The following is a 23,109-nucleotide window of genomic DNA, read 5'->3' as shown; positions in this document are numbered from 1 at the left end:
ACCAAGCTCCCATAGCCCAGCATTTTTTATACCAGTCCAAGTTGAATCTCCTGTTCCTTCATCACGACTAAAGATAAAATAAATAGTCAGTATGGCTTTTCACTATCCCAATAGCAATAACTCCTACACCAGCTTCAAATACCAGTTTCACACTGATAACAGCTCCTGGATTAGAGTTCTATGGAGGATAAAAGTGATATAAATCAGTTTACCACTCAAAAACACAGCATCATGCCCTGCAATTAGGAGGAACCACAAATATAAAGAGGTTTATTCAAACGATGTATATTTGTACCTTAAGATCGTAAATTAATTGGGCAAGATCTTCAATATAATAGATATCATGCAGGGGAGAGGGACTGATAAGCCCCCACACCAGCAGTGGAGTCTCTAGTGATTGCAATATCTCCTAGAACTTTTTGGCCTGGAAGTTCATCACCTCCTTTACCTGGCTTAGCACTCTGTGGGAAAATGTAACCCAATATTCAGGAAAAAAAAATTCCACCCCACAAGAGTAAATAAAATTCTAGTTTACATATAACCTCACCAATTGCCAAAGGTATATCAGTTAAAGATGCAAAGACACCCATAAGGTCTTTGAAATATTCATACCTTCGTTGCGGAATAGAAATAAGGGGAAAACTTGTACTTAGATTTGAAAGTAAACCCTATGCAATTGGGAAATGAGAAAGCAAGTACAGAATGATACAACTATATGACTTGAATATGTCTTGATACTTCAAAGATGACTGCAAAGGATAGCAACTTAAGGAACCCCACATATAATAAATCGAAAGAGTATAAAGCGGGAATGAGGAAGCAAGTATTGTATGAAATCATTCACAGATGCAGATGCGAGCAACCACCCAAGCCTCTCTTCACCTTAAAAAAAAATAGATCAAACCCTAGGTTGGATGAATTTAATTTGTCAGCAAATTTATTGATTTAATGAAACAAAATTCATAAGGCAGAAATTTTTGACAAATTGATAACTGAGCAACAAAAAACCAAAAATTAGTATTGAACTCATACATCATCATGAGTTTCCACACCACCAAGACCCAACATAGCAATAAAAACATGTTCCCCCTACAAAACAAGCTGTGAAATGCAGCAAACCTGCGAATTCATAAAATTCGGAAACAACAAAAGCACATGTTTCTATCTATTGCTTAGGCAAGAACAAAAAGTTTGACTTTGAATGAAAGAAACCTGAAAGGGGAATTCAACAAATGGACCTCTTTCGGAAGAGTAGCAGAAAACAGCAAGGACTGCCTTTGACGTGGTATGCAATCAACAAGCTTCTCTTTATCATTCTAAAATCCTAAATCTAATAAGTGGTCAGCTTCATCCAGTAAAAGCATTTTCAGGCCCATCAAGCGAACAAAGAAGCTAGATTTGTCCTCAATATGATCCAATGACCTACTTGGTGTTGCTACTTTAATCTGCAAAAGATCCATGAAAAGTGACAAGAAGATATTCATAAAAAATGAATTAATAATAACCACCGAAAGAAATTATTCCAAAAAAGGCAAGCGAAAATGCAAAATGTTACACTGCAATGACAAAAAAATTCCCTATTAAGCTACACTGTAAATAGTATTTATATGGTTTCAATTATGACAAACTTTGAGAAATGAAATGGCTTGTGAAATATTGAAAAATGGGAGAGTAATATGATAGACAGACTTTATAAGTTTATCTAGGAGATATGCATTGTTCAAGATCTTCTATCTTGAAATATTCAATAATAGCCATATAATTTTATCTAACACAACCCTTTTGCATGTGTAGGCATCTCTTCAACCAAGACTACCGACATTTTTAGGATAACAAGCATTATGCCATTGAGTTAAAATATTTTTTTCAACTACCACCGCCCCACAAAAATTGTGCATAAATAGAGTTCAATGTACTGCACACGTTAATTAGGAAAGAAAAAGAGTCTCACGCCCAAACACGGCCCTATTGTTAGGAGTGTAGTGAAAACATGGCCCTGACTTGGAAACAGGGAATGTGTTTGAGTATGGGAAATGCGATCCATAGGGTTTAGGATTGTGGATTCGAGTTTGGTTTAGCCCAAGGCCAACATACTCAAGTATATATGTACAGTTTGCTTGCGTGAGGGTTAATGGGAGTATATGACGAAGCATTCATAGATGTCATTTTTCATTTTATAAGAGGTTGACTAGTCATTTCGCCCCTGTGTATCTGGACGCAAGGGTCACTCTTCACAGAATTGTGTTAGGTTGCATAGCATACACTTAATGCCTTTGTATGTCTATCTATTTCCTCCCACAATATGAAGCAAATATGTTATTAGAGATTGTAACATAAGTGCATGAAAGAGTGGTATAGGGGGTGGACACACCACGGAGAAGAGGGGATGGTTACTATGGTACCTACCAAGGCTACCATTCATCCAGTTCTTCCTATGTTGTGATCCAGTGCTCTTAGCTTGACTAACCTCGTAATCTATGTTGGGTGCTTCACTATTAAAAGAACACTTTATTCTCAAGCTGAGCTTTACATATTGCTTAATTTTCAAAACCGATTAATTAGATAAAGACTTACCAATTTTAAAGGTGAAAGCTAGGGGTGTCAAAAAAGCCCGGTCACCTTGAATTAGCCTTAGTCCGCCCTGAACCCGAACAAGGCCTGGGCTGAAAGGTGGGATAGGGTTGAGAATTTCAGGCCCGACATAGGGTTGGGTTGGGTTTGGGTTGAGGTCTCAACCACTGTTAGTTAAAACGGGAATGACAAAAAAATAGAGACATGCGATACGAGTTTTAAATAGATAAAACGATGAACAGTACGGTTAAAAAAATAGTTAAAAAAACAAGGAACGGAAAATGGCTGAAAACGAACGGTACAAGTATTAAACGTGTTGTTTTCAAAAAAACGAAACAAAAAAACTATAGTATACTCATGCAATTTGAGAGATTATTACCTGTATACCTGCATCTAATGTTCTAAAAGCTCTTTGAAGTCCCAAGGTAAAATAGTCCAATGGGTACAAGAAGATGAGATGTTGCTGGCTTTAGCTTCTCCTTACTCAATGGCCTACAAGAAGATGAGATTTTTTTCCTATAGATAGTATGGAAGTTAAAAACCAAAACCCAAGTATCCTATTGTGTTCACTCTTCACTTCTACTAATGTTTTTTTTTTTTTTTTTTTTTTTTAATAAAATTCCTATTTTACCCTTAAAATATGGATACGTGTTTAAAACGGCCGTTTAAAATGCTTTTAAAACAGATTTTTTTTCCGTTTTCGTTTTTCCCCGTATTGTATAGTAGCATACGGGAAAACACATTTTAAACGGGAAAAAATGACAACCGCGTTTTAACTAACAATGGTCTCAACCCAACCCAACCCAACCCAATCCAATCCAACACAACCATGTGTATTAAGTATATAATCATATAAATATGCTAATAATTATTAATGGATACTTAAAGAAAAAGATATTTTCTTTTCCACAATCTACGTATATACAAAAATTTTGGTATTTGACCTTTGCAATGCTTCAAGATCAAGCAACCAAGTAACTGATGGAACTAGGTTGGGCTGGACTGGGTTAAAGCCAACCCAATTAGGGTCTATCAAGGCTGGGTTGGGTTGGGCCTGAGCTGAGATATCCCAACCCGACCTAGGGTTGGGCTTGGGTTGGATTTGTGTTCCAAGAATTTATACTCCTGTTGGAGTGGTGCTATAATTGGAAAATATTTTGTAAAACCAGCTTGGAATCTTATAAGAGATTTAATTTGATTTTTTTATTTTTATTTATTATTATTATTTTTTTACATTTGGTTTGATGTAAGAACCTTCGTTCCAAAAACTGTGTTTGGTTGGCACCTTGTTCATGGAAGAGTACCAAAGGATGATGCAATATATCACTAAGAGAGAAGTTTGTTTGCTTGTGAGTACATCATATTTTTATTTTAGGGATTCGAAGTGTTTCCTATGAGAAAGTGATATTCATGCATGTTCATGAGAGCCAATGGAAATGCACGAGAAAGTATTCATAGAATAGTCATTTTCTTTCTCATGTTTGTCTGGGCACAAGAGCCACACTCACGCATAGAAAATACATTCCATTTTTTTGCATTGCTCCTTCGCATGACAATTGTAACAAGTCAAACTTCTTCCTTCTTTCAATAATGTTCCATTTTAGAAGATATTAAAGATGTGGCCTTTCTTGATGAATTTAGCCTCAATCTGGCGGGCTGGAGTTTGGAAAACACAGGCAAGTAAGCACAAGGTCATTCATCCTCAAGCCTAGGGAGCGGCCTGGATTGAACTGAGACTAGAAAATGGGGCAAACAAATCCCCAAGTAAGCACAAGGTCATTGCTCATTTGAAGCTAAGATCGGATCAATGAGATGCTTGTCTAATCATCTATCAGATCGAACCTATGTGCTGTCATTTAACAAATGATAAAACATTATACTTCATTAGGCAAAGTATTAGGAAAGAAAACCCAATAAAAAGTGAATGAAAGTATATAAGTACATAGAACAAATTCAACACATTATAAAAAATCAATCTGACTTTGTTTGGTTGTCATAAAAAAAATTTTGTGAGACTCCACCTTTTTTTTTTTTAAATAAGTGTATATTTTGTCTAAATAACTTTCTATTTTCCAGATGTATATATATATATTATATATAAAGACATCAACGAAAAAAAAAAAAAAAAAACCTTAACACCCGATCAATAACATATCCATGTGTTTCAACCCACTTTATACTATATATATATATATAATATATATATCAAGTTTCATTCCAACAACCCCATTGGATTGTCTTCATATCTTCTGTATTCTGTCACCTAACAGTTAAAATTTTATCTTCACATCTAAACTTATGAGAGCAATGGTCAATTAATACTTCAGCATTTTCATGAAAAAAAAAAAAAAGAATTTAACAGTTTAGCTTAGTTAGCCCAGCGCCAGTTTATATGAAACATAGCTCAACAGCGTACACTATGAAATAGGGAATTATTGGCATTTTTCCTCTTGTCGGACTTCATCATCCAGGATTGGATATTGAATCTGCACTAGAAACACAGCCAAATAACAGGGTTATCAATGCCCATGAGGAGCAATATTAAGAGAACTGCATATCCCCAACTTCAAAGCCTATAGATGATTGATCTAACAGGAAAACATCTAAACTTGCAGTTCCACTTTTCAAACATCCCATGTTAAAAATTGGGCAAGGCAGAGAACTCCGGTTTGTATTTCTATGAATTCAGGTTTCCTACCGGACCACCCTGTTCACAGGAGAATGGGGTGGGAGCAATCATGTTCTTGACTCTAGGAGTATAATTGTTGGCAATTAACTCCAGGAGATAACTGTAACCCCAACTAAAAGAATCATCAGTACACATGAATTATCCTATATTCCAACATCTATTCTACAGAGCAATGTGAAAAAACCTCTAGGGAGCACTGAATCTTGTCCAATTGATACTCTGCTTGGAGGCATTTGCATCAAATACCAAACATGCCTGAGCAACATAGAGAAAGACGAGGTACTGATTAAGTTATGATACACCAAATCCAATCTGTTAGCGACATACAAGGTGTCTAGCCAACTTTAGCAGTCCGGGGTCATCTTGTTTTCATCAGACACACTTCTTCCAGTCTGTACGCTGAGGTAGAAAAACCAAACATGTAAGGAAAAGTTTGTTCATAATGTTAAGAAACAGAATAATATCTGATGGATTAATCTTACCTATGCAGATGTTGAATGAGAATCTGGTTACCATTTACATCTTTTGGAAGCACCTCTTGTGATCCTTCTTTGTGTAAAACACATGCTCCCAGAGAGGTAGGTTCCAGCGAAACTAATGATTGTGCATCAAAAGGCAGAGTTGATGTTGTCATGGGTTTCTTGTTTTCTTCAAAAACCAAAGGTCCAATCAGTGTTCAAATAGCACAGTAGATGATCATATGAAGAACCAAGAGACTTATGTAACCAATAAAATGGTCTCATGGGTTACAACATTCTGGGTTTCCCATTGTCCATCGTGTCTTTTTATGTTAGAAGGTTCAAATCAAAGACCAAATATTGTTTGTATCAAGCTAAAATTAAAGGCCAGTAAACTACCATATCCAACCACTTGGGAGACCAGTGATCGTCAGCTAAAAAGACCAACCTGATGAGTTCCTCACAGAGTGCCTCATATCTAACTGATGTTGGGGTAATAAACCTTCCCCATGGAATTCCTTCATATTCAAGTTAAGAAGGCAGGCATTAATCCCATGGCTTCATTAGATAGGATTGAGAGAGAGAGAGAGAGAGAGAGAGAGAGAGAGAGAGAGAGGGGGGGGGGGGGGAGGGGGAACTTCGCTTACCTCAGAAGCTTTAGAGAGCTGAAATGGTCCATTGTGGGTCTGAACAGGTAAATCTGCCCCAAATGAGGATTCCGATTGAGTTATATTTGTCACATTGGGTAAGACAGCTCGTTTTTGCAAGGGTGCATGCTGATTGGACAGACTGAATGCATTTCGTGTTGAGTCTTCCTGGTTCACAGGCATTGTGCATGTTCCCATGTTCATATGCAGTGACCTCTCTCCATCACCAAAGCCCATTGGCATTTGCGGCAACTGTGTAGATTGCAATACTCCAGGTAGGTACATGGGGTGTAAACTCAATCCATTTCTCATTGATAACATCTGTGAAACCTACAAAAAATAACATTAATAATGAACTAATCCGCTGATCCCTTGGGGGTATTGGTCCATTGATGATTCGTAGTGGGTAAAGCGGCTCAGAAAACATCTTACCTGGGTTCAAATCCCATTTGCACCAGCCTATTTTCTTCTTTGGGGCTCCCGCTCTTTTCAGAGTCGAAACGACTTGTGGGGGCCCGTAAGGAATATTCCCACTCACATGGAATCATTCACTGTTATCTGAAACCTGGTAAGTTTTGATTTCTATTGGTATCTTATGGATTACTTATTGTCATGATTTGTTGGCCACATGATGTGTATGTTCAGTTACCAAGTATCATGATAGTTTAGCATTCTACCTCTTGATCAGTGTGTTCAACTCAAGATTAATGAATCTTGATAAGTTTGTTAGGTACTCTTTGTTAATTTTGAAATCATGCATTATATTCTTTTCCTTTCTTGCTTTGACCATCTTTTTTGTTCACTAATCATATTCTTAAGCAGCATTAACTAACTTTTCATCAAAGAACAAGAAAGTTTTAGTATTCCATTGAAAAAAAAAAAAAAGAAATAAAGTTTTTGATATTCTTATATTTGTCCACATGTCCTCTTGAGCTACACATATTTTAGAATGGGGCAAACAAAACCACAAAGTTATAAGGCAAAAGTTATTTAGGTGAGGATAAAATCTCTTAATCTTTGGTGGTTTGATGCGATGATTTAAATTTTGGAATAACAAATCTCATGGACAACTCTCGCCCCTTCCTGATATCATGAACATGGTTTTAGGTATCATGATTGAATCGACCAAATCAATATCAGTCTGCCCAATACTCTATTGGTGGTATAAAAACAATAGAGAGAGAAATAATAAAATACAATCTTTGTCGGTAATCTTGAGGGCCAAAAGCGTCCATTTCAACTTGATACGACCTATTTATATTGATATCAATATCAAAGGCAACCTGATGCGGTAAAAATTGATCGGATAATCTTCCCTGCAGTTCCTAGTGCTCCAGTCGACCTGGACAGAGTCGGGCTAACCCGACAGGGGACTCTCCGATGCCTGAGTCAGATCTTTCCACAACAGAGTGATTGATCCCCCATGATGGAGGCTTATCTTAGTATTTATAGGCTGCTGATGGAGAGAAGGAAGGGCGTTTGTGGAGAGTCCTGTTTAGGCGTAGAGTCTTTGAAAGGAGTGGCACTATGATTCTAAGAATATTCCAGATTCTAAGGCATATTCTGAGAATATTCTCCATTGATTTTGGAGGTACAAGTCGTGAAAGGGGTGGACGCCTCTGATGATTTGTAGTAGATAGAGTATTGCCCCCGTGATTAGGGATCATGTCCCTTGAATGTAGGAGTGGATATGTGCGCATTTTTTGGTGCATTACTCGACTGTTCCGAGCCAAGGTGACAGGTTGGTTGAGCCGAGGTGATTGGTATCACGGCCTGATGGAGAGCTGAAGTAACAGCACGGCCTGATGGAGGGCCATGATAGCAGCACGGCCTAATGGAGGGCCGAGGCAGTAGCACGGCCTGATGGAGGGCCGAGGTGGCAGCACGGCCTAATGAGAGGCCGAGGTGGCAGCACTGCCTGATTGAGGGCCGAGGTGACAACACGGCCTGATTGAGGGCCGAGGTGGTAGCACGGCCTAATGAAGGGCCAAGGAGGTAGCACGGCCTGATGGAGGGCCGAAGGGTAGCTTGGCCTGATGAGATGCCGAGGTGGCAGCATGGCTTGAGGAAAGGCCAAGGTGGTAGCGCAGCCTGATGGAGGGCCGAAGTGGCAGCACGACTTGATTGAGGGCTCAGGTGGCAGCACGGCCTAATGGAGGGCCGAGGTAGTAGCACATCCTGATGAGATGTCGAGGTGGCAGCATGGCCTGATGGAGGGCCGAGGTGGAAGCATAGCCTGATGAGATGCCAAGGTAGTAGTACGACCTATCGGGATGCCGAGGTAATAGTACGGCCTGATTGAGGGCCGATGTGCAGCATTGGTCAGGACGATCCCTGCCCGTGCTGTGATTGGGAAGAAATACCCTCATCACAACCAATATGCGTACACTAAAATACCTTTCTTTTTTCTTTTTTATTTTTTTATTTTTTTATTTTTATTTTGTTTATGCTAAGGAATCCCTTTCCTCGGTCGAATAAGAGGGTCAGATTCTATTATTGAAGATATTCCATCCTCATCATGGGTGAAGGAAACTTAATCCAAGTTATAACAGTTGGAACAGTCAGTACGGATTGGTATTAAGAATTTAAAACTCGAAACCATGTAGAAAAAGGGGTTGCTTGCAAAGCCACTTTTGCAGCTATGTCTGATATAAAAAGTGGAACTCCAATAGTAGTTTGATAAAGGAAGGCTGAAAAGGATATTCAACAAAGCCGGCCTGACTAACCCACCTAGCTCGCAAAGCAGGAACACTGAACTTATGAAGACGTTACACTGGGGCTTTCTCGGGACCCCAGCTAGTTGTCACGGTCTTAAACCTTTTGTAAACAATTGCGCTGATACTTAGCACTCTTATTAGCACTAAGTTAATCTTATTATGCTCTTTAAGCGATGAAAGAGAAGTAGTGAACATAAGAGAGTTTAAGTAAAATAACTTGTATTACACTTAAGAGCTTTGAGTACAATGCTTGGATACTTACTTGCTTGGTGTCTTGATCAAATGAGGTCACTTCTATTTATAGGCACCTCAAGTTACAAAAAATACCTAGGATTTGTACAAGTGTTTCACATCTAATGGCTAAGAATACATGACTAAAAGTTTCCCACCTCCTAGGGGAATATTTTAGTATCTAAGAGATCTCTAGAAATCTCCCTCTTTCATAGCTATACAAACTTTTTTAAAAGCTTCGTTGCCCACACAATGGTAGAAGGTTCTAGACAAAGGACTTGTACAAGTATGTAGACTTCCTATACTTTGGTAGAAAGTTCTAAAAACATAACATTGGTCAGTCCAATGGCCTAAGTCTATGGACTGGTGAGCTAGGCCCGTTAGGCTGTACCAAGCTCACTCCGTTAAGTCTTTGTTTGGTAGTTTGATAATGAGAAGTGGGTAATCAAGTAATTTTCCTAAGAAAAGATATAGAGAATCTTGAGTCCCACAATATGGACCGGTGTGAGATCCAGTGGGTGAGGTTCCCACTTCCCACAATAAGAGAGTGAGACTGAAGAGACTCGGGGTGTGAGTATTGGCTTTGGGTCGCCGTGTATCTCGATGCTTAAATGGAACCATGATCTTCTCTCTCTGCATTATTATCAACTTTCATGGCTGCATTATTATCACCGATACTCATCGCACCGCCGCACTCACTCCAGAGAATAATCACTCCAAAGTTAGAGCCCCCGAATAGGTTCTTTGCTTTTTTTTCTTCCTCGAGAAGGTACTCCGGCGATCACACATTTGCAGCAGCCGATTAAGGTTAGACTGGCCCAATCCAGTATCAAATTCAGAAAAATAGTCCAAACTTTGACATAATCCATGTTGGACGGCTGATCACACAGGTCAGACACAGTAGAAAAAGGAAAGCCAAGGATGACCATCAAATTTTTAGGTTTATTTCCATTTCTATTATAAAACTTCAGATGCTTTCTTTTATTAGCAACAAATATTAAATAATATTCGATTTCTAACCTGTCTTCATTGATCTTTATACTTGTGATATTTTGTAGGATTCATTTTCCCACGTGCTGGATGAGGAAAAACTGAAACAAGTTAATGAATATATCTTTGACCAACCTAGTAAGTAATGTTATTGTGAGCCTTAGATTTCCAATTAAACTGTTATTATCAGATTCATAATCTGCACAAATTCTTTTTATTTTTACACATCTTATTCTTATATGGGTCTTCATTATAACATTAGGCTGTGTGAAAAATGTTTAGTCTGTTCATGACATTTTATGTTCGTTACAGGCTTACAGCACCACATTTCATGTTATACCATATGCTTGTGCTAAGTTTAGTCATGCAATTTAAATGAGTGAAAGTGGCCGAATGTCATGGAATTCCTATTGGCCTCCCATCTCTGGCATGACATTTTTTTTTTTTTTTTTTTTTTTTTTGCGCATATTAAATCATTGATTTTTTGGTTCAATGTTTGATTTAAGCTGTCATTTGGTCTTCGATTTCAGTTTAAAACGTTTTCTCCATGTTTTACTTCACCGATCTAAAGCATTTTTAAAGCCCTAACTAACGTGTGCAGGGGATTGAAATCAAACATTGAGATCTCTCTCTCTCTCTCTCTCTCAATGTTTGATTTAAGCTGTCATTTGGTCTTCGATTTCAGTTTAAAACGTTTTCTCCATGTTTTACTTCACCGATCTAAAGCATTTTTAAAGCCCTAACTAACGTGTGCAGGGGATTGAAATCAAACATTGAGATCTCTCTCTCTCTCTCTCTCTCTCTCTATGTTCGGCTGAGAATGGCTAGACCCCAATAGGCTGCTTCTCATTGCCTCTTGCCCAGAATAATTACTTTGTTTTTGAGTTCAAATCTATAGAAACTGATGTGCCCTCTTCTTCTTCTTCTTCCTTCCTCTTTTAAAATCGGTATCCTATACTGAAGGCTTCAATTGTCATAACATTTGGGGTGTCAGATCATCTTAATCTTGCTACCCGAAAACTCATCAGTCTCATCTCTTATAATCCACTCTATTACACCAATATGTTTGCTCCTGTCCAAAGTTGCATCACATTTTATGACTGCAATCTTGGAATGAGGCTGAAGCCTTTTGTGTATGGATATTCATAACTTGAACTGTTCCCATAGTTGTCAAGTTATCTGCAAAACTTCAAACTGGAAGCATTTATAGTAACCTTACCAAAATGATTAGAATTCCTAGCATTCCAAATATTATAGGAAAATGGTTTCAGCAATAGATATCCTTCATGAAGGGTATAAACACCTCCACTGTTGAATTCCCTTCAATGCATTTTGTTCTCAAGCCTAGGATTGATCCCTACATATGAAATGCAAAAGAACATTCGAAGAAAGTATGTAATGCAAATTCCATTCCATTAACACAGTAGGCAAAACAATGGCATGATCAAGATGTTTTTTATTTACAAATCTCATTGGAACCAAACTGCACCAGCAGAAACAAAGAATAACATGCCAAAATGAATGCTAGTTTTTAGTATTTGTAATGGCTTGACAGAATAAATAGTTGGTATAGTATGATTTGAAAGGGTCGAAACAGAATGATGTTGAACCCTCAAACATGAATGTTTTGATATGAGATGCTATCTTCAATGTCTTCTTGTCTCTTTTGTTTATCTTTGACAGCAACTTTTGCATTCAAAAGGTGTATGACTGATTAACGTCTGGATTTTTATTGTGCAGATCAAACGTCTATCTCAAGTGTTAATTGTAGTAATCCCGATGTACTTAAGTACAGATGCATCAAGTGTCGACGTAATCAGAAAGCTACGATTAGGATCTCAGAGACTACGGAGAATCCAAATAGACTCTTTTACGGGTGCCCAGAGTTTACATGTAACTACTTCGCTTGGTGTGATCCTATAAGTGCACCAACAACGGAGTCTCTGCGTAAAGAAGTCCCAATAAACAATCTCACACATGACTTTCCAGAGATGCAAGAAGAGGTGCTGAGGTTGCGAGAGGAGGTGCGGGTGTTGTGAGAGGAGATGCGAGGGTTGCAAGAGGAGATGCACAGCGAAAAAATTAGAATAGATGAAGTGGAAAATTTTGTTGGATCAGTGAAGGTTGTAGCTAACTTTGTATTTGTTTTTTTAGTCGGTGTGTTTGTAGCAATTGTGATTGGTAGAAGAATGTGATGATGTTATGTAACTGAAAGAGGTGCTAGTAATGAAATGGTATTCTCTTTTTTGGTGTTTCATTTTGGATTATCTCTTTATTTGATATGTTATTTTTATTAAATGGATTATTAGTAATGAAAGGAGATGCAAGCAAGGTTTCAAAAAAAATTAACACTAATGATATGGTCAACAATAGATATTGAGTCTTGGTGGATTCGAACCACCATCCCATGGTGTAAGCCATGTGCTCTTCCGATTGAGCTAAAGACTCACCTAGGAGCATAAACCATGTTAGTTTCAAAATTTAATAAAAAATTCAGCAATGTCACATATAATGGACATATAACAAAATAAAATTAATTTCAAACACACATTAGAATTCCATAAATGCAACTAAGGCTTATGTTCCCATAAGTTAGAAATAAAACTTAACAAATAATATTGATCAGACACTATTTGAATGGGAGAAAGATGTTATTTGTTTAAGCTTGGGATGATATTCCTTGCAAGTCATAAGTACCCTGTGACAAGGCAACCACATTGTCTAATACATCAATAATGAATAAATAACATAATTATAATGAAAAATATACCGATACATTTGAAACACACCAGCAATGTAATACTGAAACTTTGATTGTCATTCATTTGGTCAGGTTCAAAAGGGAGCTTATTGCATTTCAAAAGGTGGAATCGAATGGTGTATTTCAAAAGATGTACAAGCTTGTTGCATTTCCTGTGAAGAATCATCCGTCATTCCCTTAACATTTTTTTTCTTTTTCTTTCCTTGATTTTCCACCCAACTCTTCTTGCGTCTACCACCTTCTTTTGGACCATTTTTTTTTTTGAGAGTTACTCCATTGTTGACAACAGTATCTTTAACTAGAACTCTTTTATCATCCTGCCATCAAAGCTAATATTTAAACTTTTCAGATGTTTTCATATCTCATCAACAACATTGTCCACATAAGCGTAACCCTCAAATGAATTTGATGCTATTACCGCAATCCTAACCAGTTTAGGACAAATACGTCTATACCTATGTGAACAATCCAAGTGGACATCATCCATAACAAATTTTCCTTTTGCATCATGTACAACTGTATTTCTTGTTGTCCGTGTCCATCTCCTCAATATATATATGCATCTGGAATATATTTAAAATCATTAACATTTAGAACTTACAAACATGCCGACAAAGAATGCCGAATGTCCCAAATTTTCTACAATTACAACGAATCATATACTCCTTTAGGTTGCATGACACTGTACATTCATCTTCTTTTCCAAATGTTGAGACTACATATTCATAACAGGTGGCATTCTGAATAATTTTCTTGATGTAGCATACTGGAATCCAATCATACTATTTCTGAAGCTTTTCAAATATTTTAGGAATGTAAACTCTTACTGCTTAATTCATAATAGGTGACTTTATGAATAAATTTCTTGGAAGCTTATTTCTTGCATCAAACTCTGCCTTCAAGTCGTTAGCATGCTTGTCAGCCACAACCCTTTCGAAGTGCTTGAAAATTGGACAAGGTCAAGAGTTGAACTTAAGTAATCTTTCATGTCACCATTTATACTTTTACTTAGTTGTGTACTCCGCATTCCTATAGTCAATGTTTCCTTCATGTAGCACTTGGTCTATTTATATTTAAGACAATAAATACGGTCTAACCATGAATTTTCTTCAACCTGATGATCACTCCTTAGTTTATCCCATGCAATTTCAAATTGTGATTCATCATAATGAAACATACACTTCTTCAAGTCTATTAAAAATTTTGAGCCATCTTTCATCATGTAGCTCATATGCTTTATGCCATTTTGCATTAGGTGCCATGTACACAAGCCGTGCCATGTCTTAGGTAACACCTTAGTCAAAGTCTTCCCCATTGCAGCATCTTGATCTATGAAAATAGTGATTGGCTTCTTTTGTTCATGAGCTTCTAGAAAAACCTCAAACAACCATTTGAATGAATCAGTAGTCTCATCAAACAAAAGTGCAGTCCCAAATATGACGATTCCCCTATGATGATTGAATCCAGCAAATATCACCAAACTGTGCATAATCAATTCTCATCTTTGGATTGATCCAAAATATGTTAGTTATCTACTCATCATTATCCAATTACAATGAATAAGTAAATAATGGATTTATCCTAACTTGATTTTCAAAATACAATGCAAACTCCCGGCTTTACTATAACGAAGGTCTCGTTGATGCTTAGTTCAAAGATAATTTCTTTTGATCTTCCTTCAGGTGCCCAATACTCTGTTTGCCACCTGCATGCCTACTCATGTACTCAAACATGTCCTTAGGTCTAATACCAGAGTCATCTGCCAGATCAATTTCAAATGCATGAAATTCAGAAACACTCATTTGTGATTTCATCATTTGACTAGTAGATGGCAAGTGAAGTTCATGATTGTGTTCTTCAACCAATTCAATGCAATTGTACATCCCATCAATATTCAATTTTATTCTCATCTGTGCAAGACAATCAGTTCTTGTCTCCACTCGAGACTTGACAATATTATCATCTCTTTTGTCTAGTTTTCTTTTTCCTTGTTTGTTACATACAAAATACCCTTGATGTAATGGTCTTGTTATCTTTGATACTCTTATGTACCCAATATCTTCTGGCACTAAACCCCTTAGTTCTTTTATATCCATTGTAGAAATCATATGCCTCTTGCTCAGAATTAAACACCATACCAACATGAGGCTTAATCTCATTATGTGTAGTCATTGGATCTTTCATATTTTTTTGCCTAAATATGAAACAAAATCTAGTTTCATACTTTCATTATTTGTTGCCCGCATATGTAACTATTAAATGAAAAAGCTTTGGCAAGGGAAGTCACATCAACCAAACAAACAATTACAAGAAGCTAGGCAAAATAGTCATAGTTCAAAACAAAGACATAAACCCAAACGATTTCATAGTGCATCCTTGTAGACTTCCATATTTAAAGTGAAAAAAAAAAAAAATACAACTGAAATCCATCAAGAATGTCTCAATCTTCTCCCAAAATCCATATGTACACAATTGATAAACATACATTCCACTTAAAGGGATCTTAACTATAACACTACCAGTAAACATGTGCTACAGCTTAATAGATAAACATACATTCTTGTTCCTACTTATTAAAGAATGAATGCACATTATGGAACTCAATAGATAGACCAGTTTACTATTCAACCCAGGAAATTCACAACCCCAAGCTCTGCATAATGTATTAGTTCATATAGGATGCCGATTTTAGATGGGAAAGGAAGGAGAAGAAGAAGAAGAAGAAGAGGGCACATCAGTTTCTATAGATTTGAACTCAAAAACAGAGTAATTATTCTGGGCAAGAGGCAATGAGAAGCAGCCTACTAGGGTCTAGCCATTCTCAGCCGAACAGAGAGAGAGACAGAGAGAGACAGAGAGAGTCTCAATGTTTGATTTCAATCCCCTGCACACGTTAGTTAGGGCTTTAAAAATGCTTTAGATCGGTGAAGTAAAACATGGGGAAAACGTTTTAAACTGAAATCGAAGACCAAATCACAGCTTAAATCAAACATTGAATCGAAAAATCAATGATTTAATATGCGTAAAAAAAAAAATGAACTTACTCGCTGAACGACGGTGGGGTTTCCTCGGCTGTTCGAAAATCTGCTTAAGCCTTGAACGACGGCTAAACAACAACTTCAGACGAGCAGAACCGGATCCTTGTCTCACTCGCTGAACGATGGCTGAACGACGTCTTGGACTGCTTCTCCTCCGTTAACCACCTGAGTACAGAGTACTTGAGAGGGGGGCGGTACTGTGGTGTGAAGAGAGAAAGAGGGAGACAAGTTGAATTCAAAAACCACGGCGTCAGTCGTCGAGGTCGTCCAGTAGCCGGAGCCGTTGGATTGCTCGTCTCCAGTAGTTGAGAGGGGGGCGATACTGTGGTGTGAAGAGAGAGAGGGAGACGAGTCGAATTCAAAAACCACAGCATAGTCGTCGAGGTCGTTCATGAGCCGCAGCCGTTGGATCGCTCGTTTCCACGCGTCGACCATCCACGAGGTCGTTGGACGCTCGTTGGAGCGTCAGTCGTTGGTGACGAGCCGGATCCCCCAGGCCCAGGGTGCTCTCTTATTTTACCCATCCCCTTATCCTCACACGAAAATTTTGATATGGAAACTTGGACGCGATGGTCTGCTCTGTGCTCCTCGACTCCTCCATCGGCCGAGAAGCTTTGTACCCGTGAACAAAAGCATGTGCGCAAAGCCGAAGCTGAACTCTGAAGCAGACAAGCCGTGAGTGGATCGATTAATCGTCGAAGCGATGACGCATCCACTCTGCAACCCACCTGACATTCTTCCTCTGGTGGCGTCTCCTCCTCTTCTACTCTACAAAACCAAGCTTACCTTCCCCTTCATTGGACCCCCAATTTTCAAGCTCAATAATGCCCGCCTCCGTCTCCAACTCAGCGTGTCGTTCATCCCTAAGGCCGCACCACCGAGTCCCAAGCACCGCCAATGGCGTACCAGAGCATCCGCCGCTGATTACGCGGCCTCGGCAGCAACACCAGAGATTGATATGGCGAAGAATAGCGATGGGGTATGGGCTGCAAAGCAGAAGAAAGTGGTCGTTCTGTGGGACCTCGACAACAAGCCTCCTCGCGGCCCTCCTTACCAAGCCGCCATGGCCTTAAGAGAAGTGGCCCAACGCTTCGGACAAGTCGTCGACATGTCCGCCTACGCCAACCGCCATGCTTTTATCCATCTCCCTCAATGGGTCCTTGAAGAACGCCGCGAGAAACGCCGCACGAATATCCTTGAACGCAAGGGTCTCTCCACCCCTGCTGAGCCCTACGTCTGTGGCGTCTGCGGTCGCAAGTGCCGCACCAACCTCGACCTCAAGAAGCATTTCAAGCAGCTCCACGAGCGCGAGCGACAGAAGAAGCTCAGTAGAATGCGTTCCCTGAAGGGCAAGAAGCGCCAGCGTTTCAAAGAGCGATTCATCAGTGGGAACCACAAGTATAATGAGGCTGCGAGGTCTTTGATTACTCCTAAGGTTGGGTATGGCCTTGCTTCGGAGCTTCGCCGTGCTGGGGTTTTTGTGAAGACTGTGGAAGATAAACCGCAGGCGGCCGATTGGGCTCTTAAGAGACAGATGCAGCATTCCATGAGCCGCGGTATCGATTGGTTGTTTTTGGTTTCTGACGACTCTGACTTCTCTGATATGCTTAGAAGGGCTCGGGATTCTAATCTGAGAACCGTTGTTGTGGGCGATTGGCAGAGGGCTTTGGGCCGACATGCTGATTTATGGGTTCCTTGGATTGGGGTCGAGAACGGAGAGGTGGCGGAGGAGGACTTCATGTCCGTTGGCAGGAGGATAGATGAGTTCTCGGATGGGGATAATGATTTCGATGATGATGGTCTACTCTCCATAGCATATTCTGATGGAGAGAGCTATGACGGGAGCGATTTGGATCGTATTACAGATGAACTTCTTGTCAGAGACACCCAATTCGGTAGTTTCAGGATTTCGGCTTTTTCTGAAGGAGAAGAGGAGGATTGGATGATGGAGTGAACTTGGCGAGAAAGTCCATGGTCTTCTTCATGAGACGGATTTGCTTTGGGAGTAATTAGTTATAGGAATCATTGGAGGAAGATGGGTGCTTCTAATTTAGCAGAGCAATAACAGGTGTTCCTCTGATCTGATTTGTGTGCTCTGTCCATTCATTCTAGTTCACTCCTGAAATAGATTGAATGGTTTAGAGAACCAAGAGATTTTCACAACAGGAAGGACCCCCAGCGACAAACGACGGAGTGGCAGGTCGACTATCTCTTTCGGGAATTATACAATATTGGTAACCTGGTGTTCTTGAGAATGCAGAAAGATTTTTGGTGGTTAGAGCTGTTTTGATCGTGGTTTTGGTTTTCAAATTTGTTTTCCACCTGACCAACTTCCAAATTTCAAAATTGTCTTTCCTGCCAAAGGCCTTCAGTGAAATTTGAACTCATCGAAAATTTAATTGCAATTCATCTCATCATTCCAGTTTCAGTCCCCAATGTCCCCAATTTTTTTGTAGATTCTACTTCAGTATTCCATATAAATAAATTGAATACTCTAATTTTATATGTTTTTAAATGACACCACATTGCATATCCTTCATGACCGACCACTGTTCATTATCATCTGTCTATATAGATATTTCTGCCTTTCTGTAAGGGTTACCAAGTTGTCAAAGGTTGGCTAACCAAATCAAATTATGTGGTGGTGGTCATTTATGTGTCAAGCAGCTACATGAACATCAGGGCGCAAATTTGTGGAATCAACTTTGCCTGCTGATTGCTTCCTCAAATGCTACTGGACATTGAGAGCAAAGTAGTGGGATCAGCTTGCATTTCTGACTTGTTTCCACAAATGCTGCTGTTGTTAGGTGTCTGCTGCAAATGTAGCCTCGTTGCCAGTTGACCTGAGAGTTATGGATATTCAGCTTAGAAGACTTTCGCTGATGTGCAATTAAAGTTGCATTCATGATTTTTATTGTTGTTGTTGGACTAGTTTCTTCTTGATAGACGTAGAATTGTCGTTTTCTATTTGGACTGGTCCATCCAAATTTGATTGTCGGTGGACATTGGCTTTCAGTTTCATCTTTCTGGGATATATGTAAGTTTGGTCAGGTACAGATCAATAGTGTTGTTATATTGATTATACGCATCAACGTTTTGCCCTTTCTCGGATTTGTTGTTTTCCTGTGAATGCCTGCATTCTTCATGCCTATCTTGATTATGTTGTATTGGAAACTTACTGTTGATCTACCCTCCTTTTTTCTTAATGAAAAATACTTTTTTTTTGGCATAGTTCCTTTGTTTCCTTCTGTACTTCAGGTCAGGGCCCTCTTACAGTGTACTTGTTTAGTTTTTTGGGTCAATGACAAACCTATATTCTGTGAGGTACTTGTCTCGAACAAACAACCAGTTGCTTAAATGGTGAAAGGAGAAGGTCCATTTAGTTTAAGATAGATTTATTTAAAAGACTCTCTGATGCCAGATTGAAGTTCCGTTCATGAATTTTATTGTTGCTGTTGGACTAGTTTCTTCATGACAGGCGTAGAGTTGTTGTTCACTGTTTGGACTGGTCCATCCAAATTTGGTTATCAGTGGACATTGGCTTTCAATTTCATCTTTCTAGGAGATATGTAAGTTTGGTCAAGTACAGATCAGTATTGTTGTTATATCGAGAATACATATCAATATTTTGCCCTTTCTTGTATTTGTAGTTTTCCTTGGTTTGCCTGCATTTTTCATGCCTATCTTGATTATGTTGTATTGGACACTTATGATTGGACTACATTGTGTTTTTCTTAATAAAAAATACTTAGTTTTGGCCTAGTCATTTTGTTTCCTTCTGTACTTTAGGCCTCTCTTGCAGTGTATTTGTTTAATTTTTTGGGTCAAACAAACCTCCATTCTCTGAGGTCCTTGTCTCTTACAAACAACCAGTTACTTAAATTGCGAAAGGGGGTGATCCATTTAGTGTACGATAGATTTCTTCAGAAGACTTTTGCTGATGCCAGATTGAAGTTACATTCATGATTTTTATTGTTGCTTTTGGAGTAGTTTCTTCATGACAGGCGTAGAATTGTTGTTCACTATTTGGACTGGTCCATCCAAATTTGATAATCGGTGGACATTGGTTTTCAGTTTCATCTTCTAGGAGATATGTAAGTTTGGTCAAGTATAGATCAATAGTGTTGTTATATTGATTTATACACATCAACATTTTGCCCTTTCGCAGATTTGTAGTATTCCTTGAGTTGGCTGCATTCTTCATGCCTATCGTGGTTATATTGTACTGGACACTTATGGTTGAACTACACTCCGTTTTTCTTAATGAAAAATACTAAGTTTTGGCCTAGTTCCTTTGTTTCCTTCTGTACTTCAGGGCCCTCTTGCAGTGAACCTATTTAATTTTTTGGGTCAATGACAGCCCTCTATTCTCTGAGGTCCCTGTCTCTTACAAACAACCGGTTGCTTAAATTGTGAAAGGAGGCCCATTTAGTGTACAATAGATTTCTTATGGAAAGTTCATGTCGGACATTTGGTGAAAGAAGTGAATTTTTCTTTTTTGTGGGATGACCAGCAGAGGTTGGCATATTTGTTAGAAGGGAGCACTAATGTAAAAAAATCATGCAACAGGAGTAAGCTGTTAGGACTTGTTTTGTCCCAATGTCTACTTTTGAAGTGTTGGACTGTCTTCTGAGAATATGGAAGATCGGATTATGCTATGCCTCTTTGCAGCACAGGTGCTTGAAGCGGAGAACATTCTCTGAAGTCACTTGAATTGTAGCTTATCAAGCCAGTACTCAGCTGGTATGGTGGAGCAAGAATCATTGATGGTTAAGAGACCTTGATGTTGTTGCTACATTTCGAGGACATGAAGCATCTCACACCAGAATTTCTTCAATCTGGCAAAAATTGGGTCCATGTGTTTTTTGTTGTTCCGTTTGCACTGAAGAAGTTCTGGTGAATCACTCATCTGCGTCAGCCTTAACAGATTGGAACATTAAAGGTAAGAGCAAGACTCCATTGCCAAGACCATTCTTTTATTTTCCCTCTGGCAGTGATGAGGCCAACTGTTTGCGAGGTAAACTGGTATCACTTGAAAGTCTTTTTTTTTTTTTTCTTTTGGGGGGGGTGTGGTGGGGTGGAGGGGGGAAGAGGAAGGTGTTGGATGTTTAATAGGTGCTCCTCCTGTAGAAGTATGTTGCTCAATAGAGAACTTTGATTCTGCCTTTTCGTCTTTTAGCTGGTTGTATGGATCCACTGTCCATTATCCAACGACAGATTTGTGGACCTTTAGCAGCCAACTTGAACAGTGCTTTCAGGATGGAAGGGGGACATTTAACTAGAACCTCATTGAGGGTATGGCTGAGGGCTGATGTTAGAGGAACTATTAGGGAAAGCCTATTCAAGAGTAGAGGCATAAGCTTAGGTGGTGGTGGATAAGATCTCATAGATACCTCAAGAAAGGATTTATTCGATGGACTTGCTTTACACAAACATGAAGAGGAAAATGGGCATCTACAGATTATTCTTCAGAATTATTCATGTTCAAGAAGATGGGTTTTGTTTTTCAGGATATTGATTAAAGTTGGATTTCTAGAGGTCCAAATGTTGGTTCAATCCTTTTGAGGCTAATTGTATAATGGGAATTCCTTTTGAACTGGAAAACACTGCAACTCTTTGACTATTTGGAACTTTCATTCATCATTATTATTCTTTTATTTCTGTGATTAGTTGGCTTTATCAGCAAGAATGAAAGAATGACAGAAACCAAGGCAGCAGCTTTCCAGTGAGAAACCAAAAGGAGAGAAAAGGGAAGAAACATTCGAAGACAATGAGGGATACTAGGCCCATAACAAAGATAATTGTTGTAGAGGCCAAAGATCCAACTTTGCCTACAAGGGTTGTATCCCCAACAGGAAAACCAGTTAAGAGTATTGGCAGTCTCACATTGGCGCCCTCCATTCTCTTTGTTAGAACTGAATGCCAAGCCAAAGGGAAACAATCTCAGCATTAGATGAACCCCTCTGTTTGGGACCAGAGTAAAATGAAACACACCTCAATACAGGTCCCTAAGGCACTCTCAACAATCCACGGCTGTTGGCTCCCCAACAAACAACCATCAAGGTGGAGTCTCCCAGAACATCACTGGGGATCCGGCTCCTCTCCATAGAGCTCAGGGATCAGGGAGATTCCACGGCTGGCCTAGGGTGACCTCAAATCCTATCCCAATCATTGGATGGTTCTCAATGGATTGGGATACTGGATCCCAATCCCGAAATAAGCAGTTGGGACGATGTCTATGAACATGCAGTAGCCATAACCTGCTACAAGGAAAATCGAGTGTATCTGAAGAGTCTAAAGCATTCACTACAAACAAGCAAACGCTGCCAACATGTGCAAAATGGTACAATGCATTGAAGGGCAACAAGGTCATTTTATGTAAAAGAAGAAAAATAGACATAGAGGTTTTAGCATACCCTACCCCAGTGGCCTTGAGAACTGTTACATCAAACACTAAGAAACACGAAAAATAAAGAGACAATAGATCCGCACGACATAAAGATTTAACGAGGTTCACACACTAGGGTGGTGTGCTACATCCTTGGACGAAGAAGAAGATGTTTCACTATGCAGAAGAGAGATTACACCCAAACAGCGGCGAGAAAACTCGTCCTGAAACCCTAGCTCGAAAAGTCACGAGTCGACCCATCTGGTCGCAGTCGATCCGGTCAAATCATACCGCGGGGGCTACACCTGCGCACTCTCATATGAGATCAGTGATAGGCTCTGGGGTTGGGCCTCTGCTTCCATCACAGATCTCAGAAAACTTCTCATTCGGGTCGCTTCCAAAATATATCGGATTGGATTAATCTTTAAAACAAGTCAAGAATTCAAGACAAACTTAACAAAAACCTTTTCCCTTTTTCTGTTTATTAGCATTTTTAGTTAGCTCTTAAAAGAGGGTGGGTGAGACTATGATACAAGGATTTTATTGAACAATGAACATTTTCCATCCACAGCAACTTTTAAAAGTCTCAAGAAAATTATCGAACTTTCGTTCACCTTTC

At 39.1% G+C, this 23,109-nt stretch overlaps 2 protein-coding genes across 4 annotated transcripts; one reads left to right on the top strand and one right to left on the bottom strand.

The window, feature by feature from the left end:
• Positions 1-4,886: 4,886 nt before the first annotated feature.
• On the bottom strand, positions 4,887-16,468 carry LOC122076640 (transcription factor SPATULA-like). 3 transcript variants are annotated; one of them, XR_006139548.1, is made up of 6 exons: positions 16,109-16,468; positions 6,366-6,695; positions 6,167-6,236; positions 5,743-5,908; positions 5,445-5,659; positions 4,887-5,057 (listed from the first exon to the last, which is right to left on the bottom strand). XR_006139548.1 is itself a non-coding variant. In XM_042642048.1 (6 exons), the coding sequence occupies exons 3-6, from the start codon at positions 6,684-6,686 to the stop codon at positions 5,605-5,607; spliced, it is 612 nt and encodes a 203-aa protein (XP_042497982.1). In that variant the 5' UTR covers positions 6,687-6,695; positions 16,109-16,267; positions 16,346-16,468; the 3' UTR covers positions 4,887-5,604. The 3 variants fall into 3 exon arrangements, 1 of the variants encoding a protein (XP_042497982.1); XM_042642048.1 differs by having other exon boundaries at positions 4,887-5,659; positions 16,109-16,267; positions 16,346-16,468; XR_006139549.1 differs by lacking the exon at positions 6,167-6,236 and having other exon boundaries at positions 4,887-5,908.
• Positions 16,469-16,657: 189 nt separating this feature from the next.
• On the top strand, positions 16,658-19,213 carry LOC122076639. The gene is made up of 2 exons (XM_042642046.1): positions 16,658-18,302; positions 18,770-19,213. Exon 1 carries the CDS (start codon positions 16,806-16,808, stop codon positions 18,054-18,056), a length of 1,251 nt encoding a protein of 416 aa, XP_042497980.1. The 5' UTR covers positions 16,658-16,805; the 3' UTR covers positions 18,057-18,302; positions 18,770-19,213.
• Positions 19,214-23,109: the final 3,896 nt, after the last annotated feature.

This window comes from Macadamia integrifolia, chromosome 4, assembly GCF_013358625.1.
Source record: "Macadamia integrifolia cultivar HAES 741 chromosome 4, SCU_Mint_v3, whole genome shotgun sequence".
Classification (NCBI taxonomy): Eukaryota; Viridiplantae; Streptophyta; class Magnoliopsida; order Proteales; family Proteaceae; genus Macadamia; species Macadamia integrifolia.
This window is presented reverse-complemented; position numbering and strand designations above follow the sequence as displayed.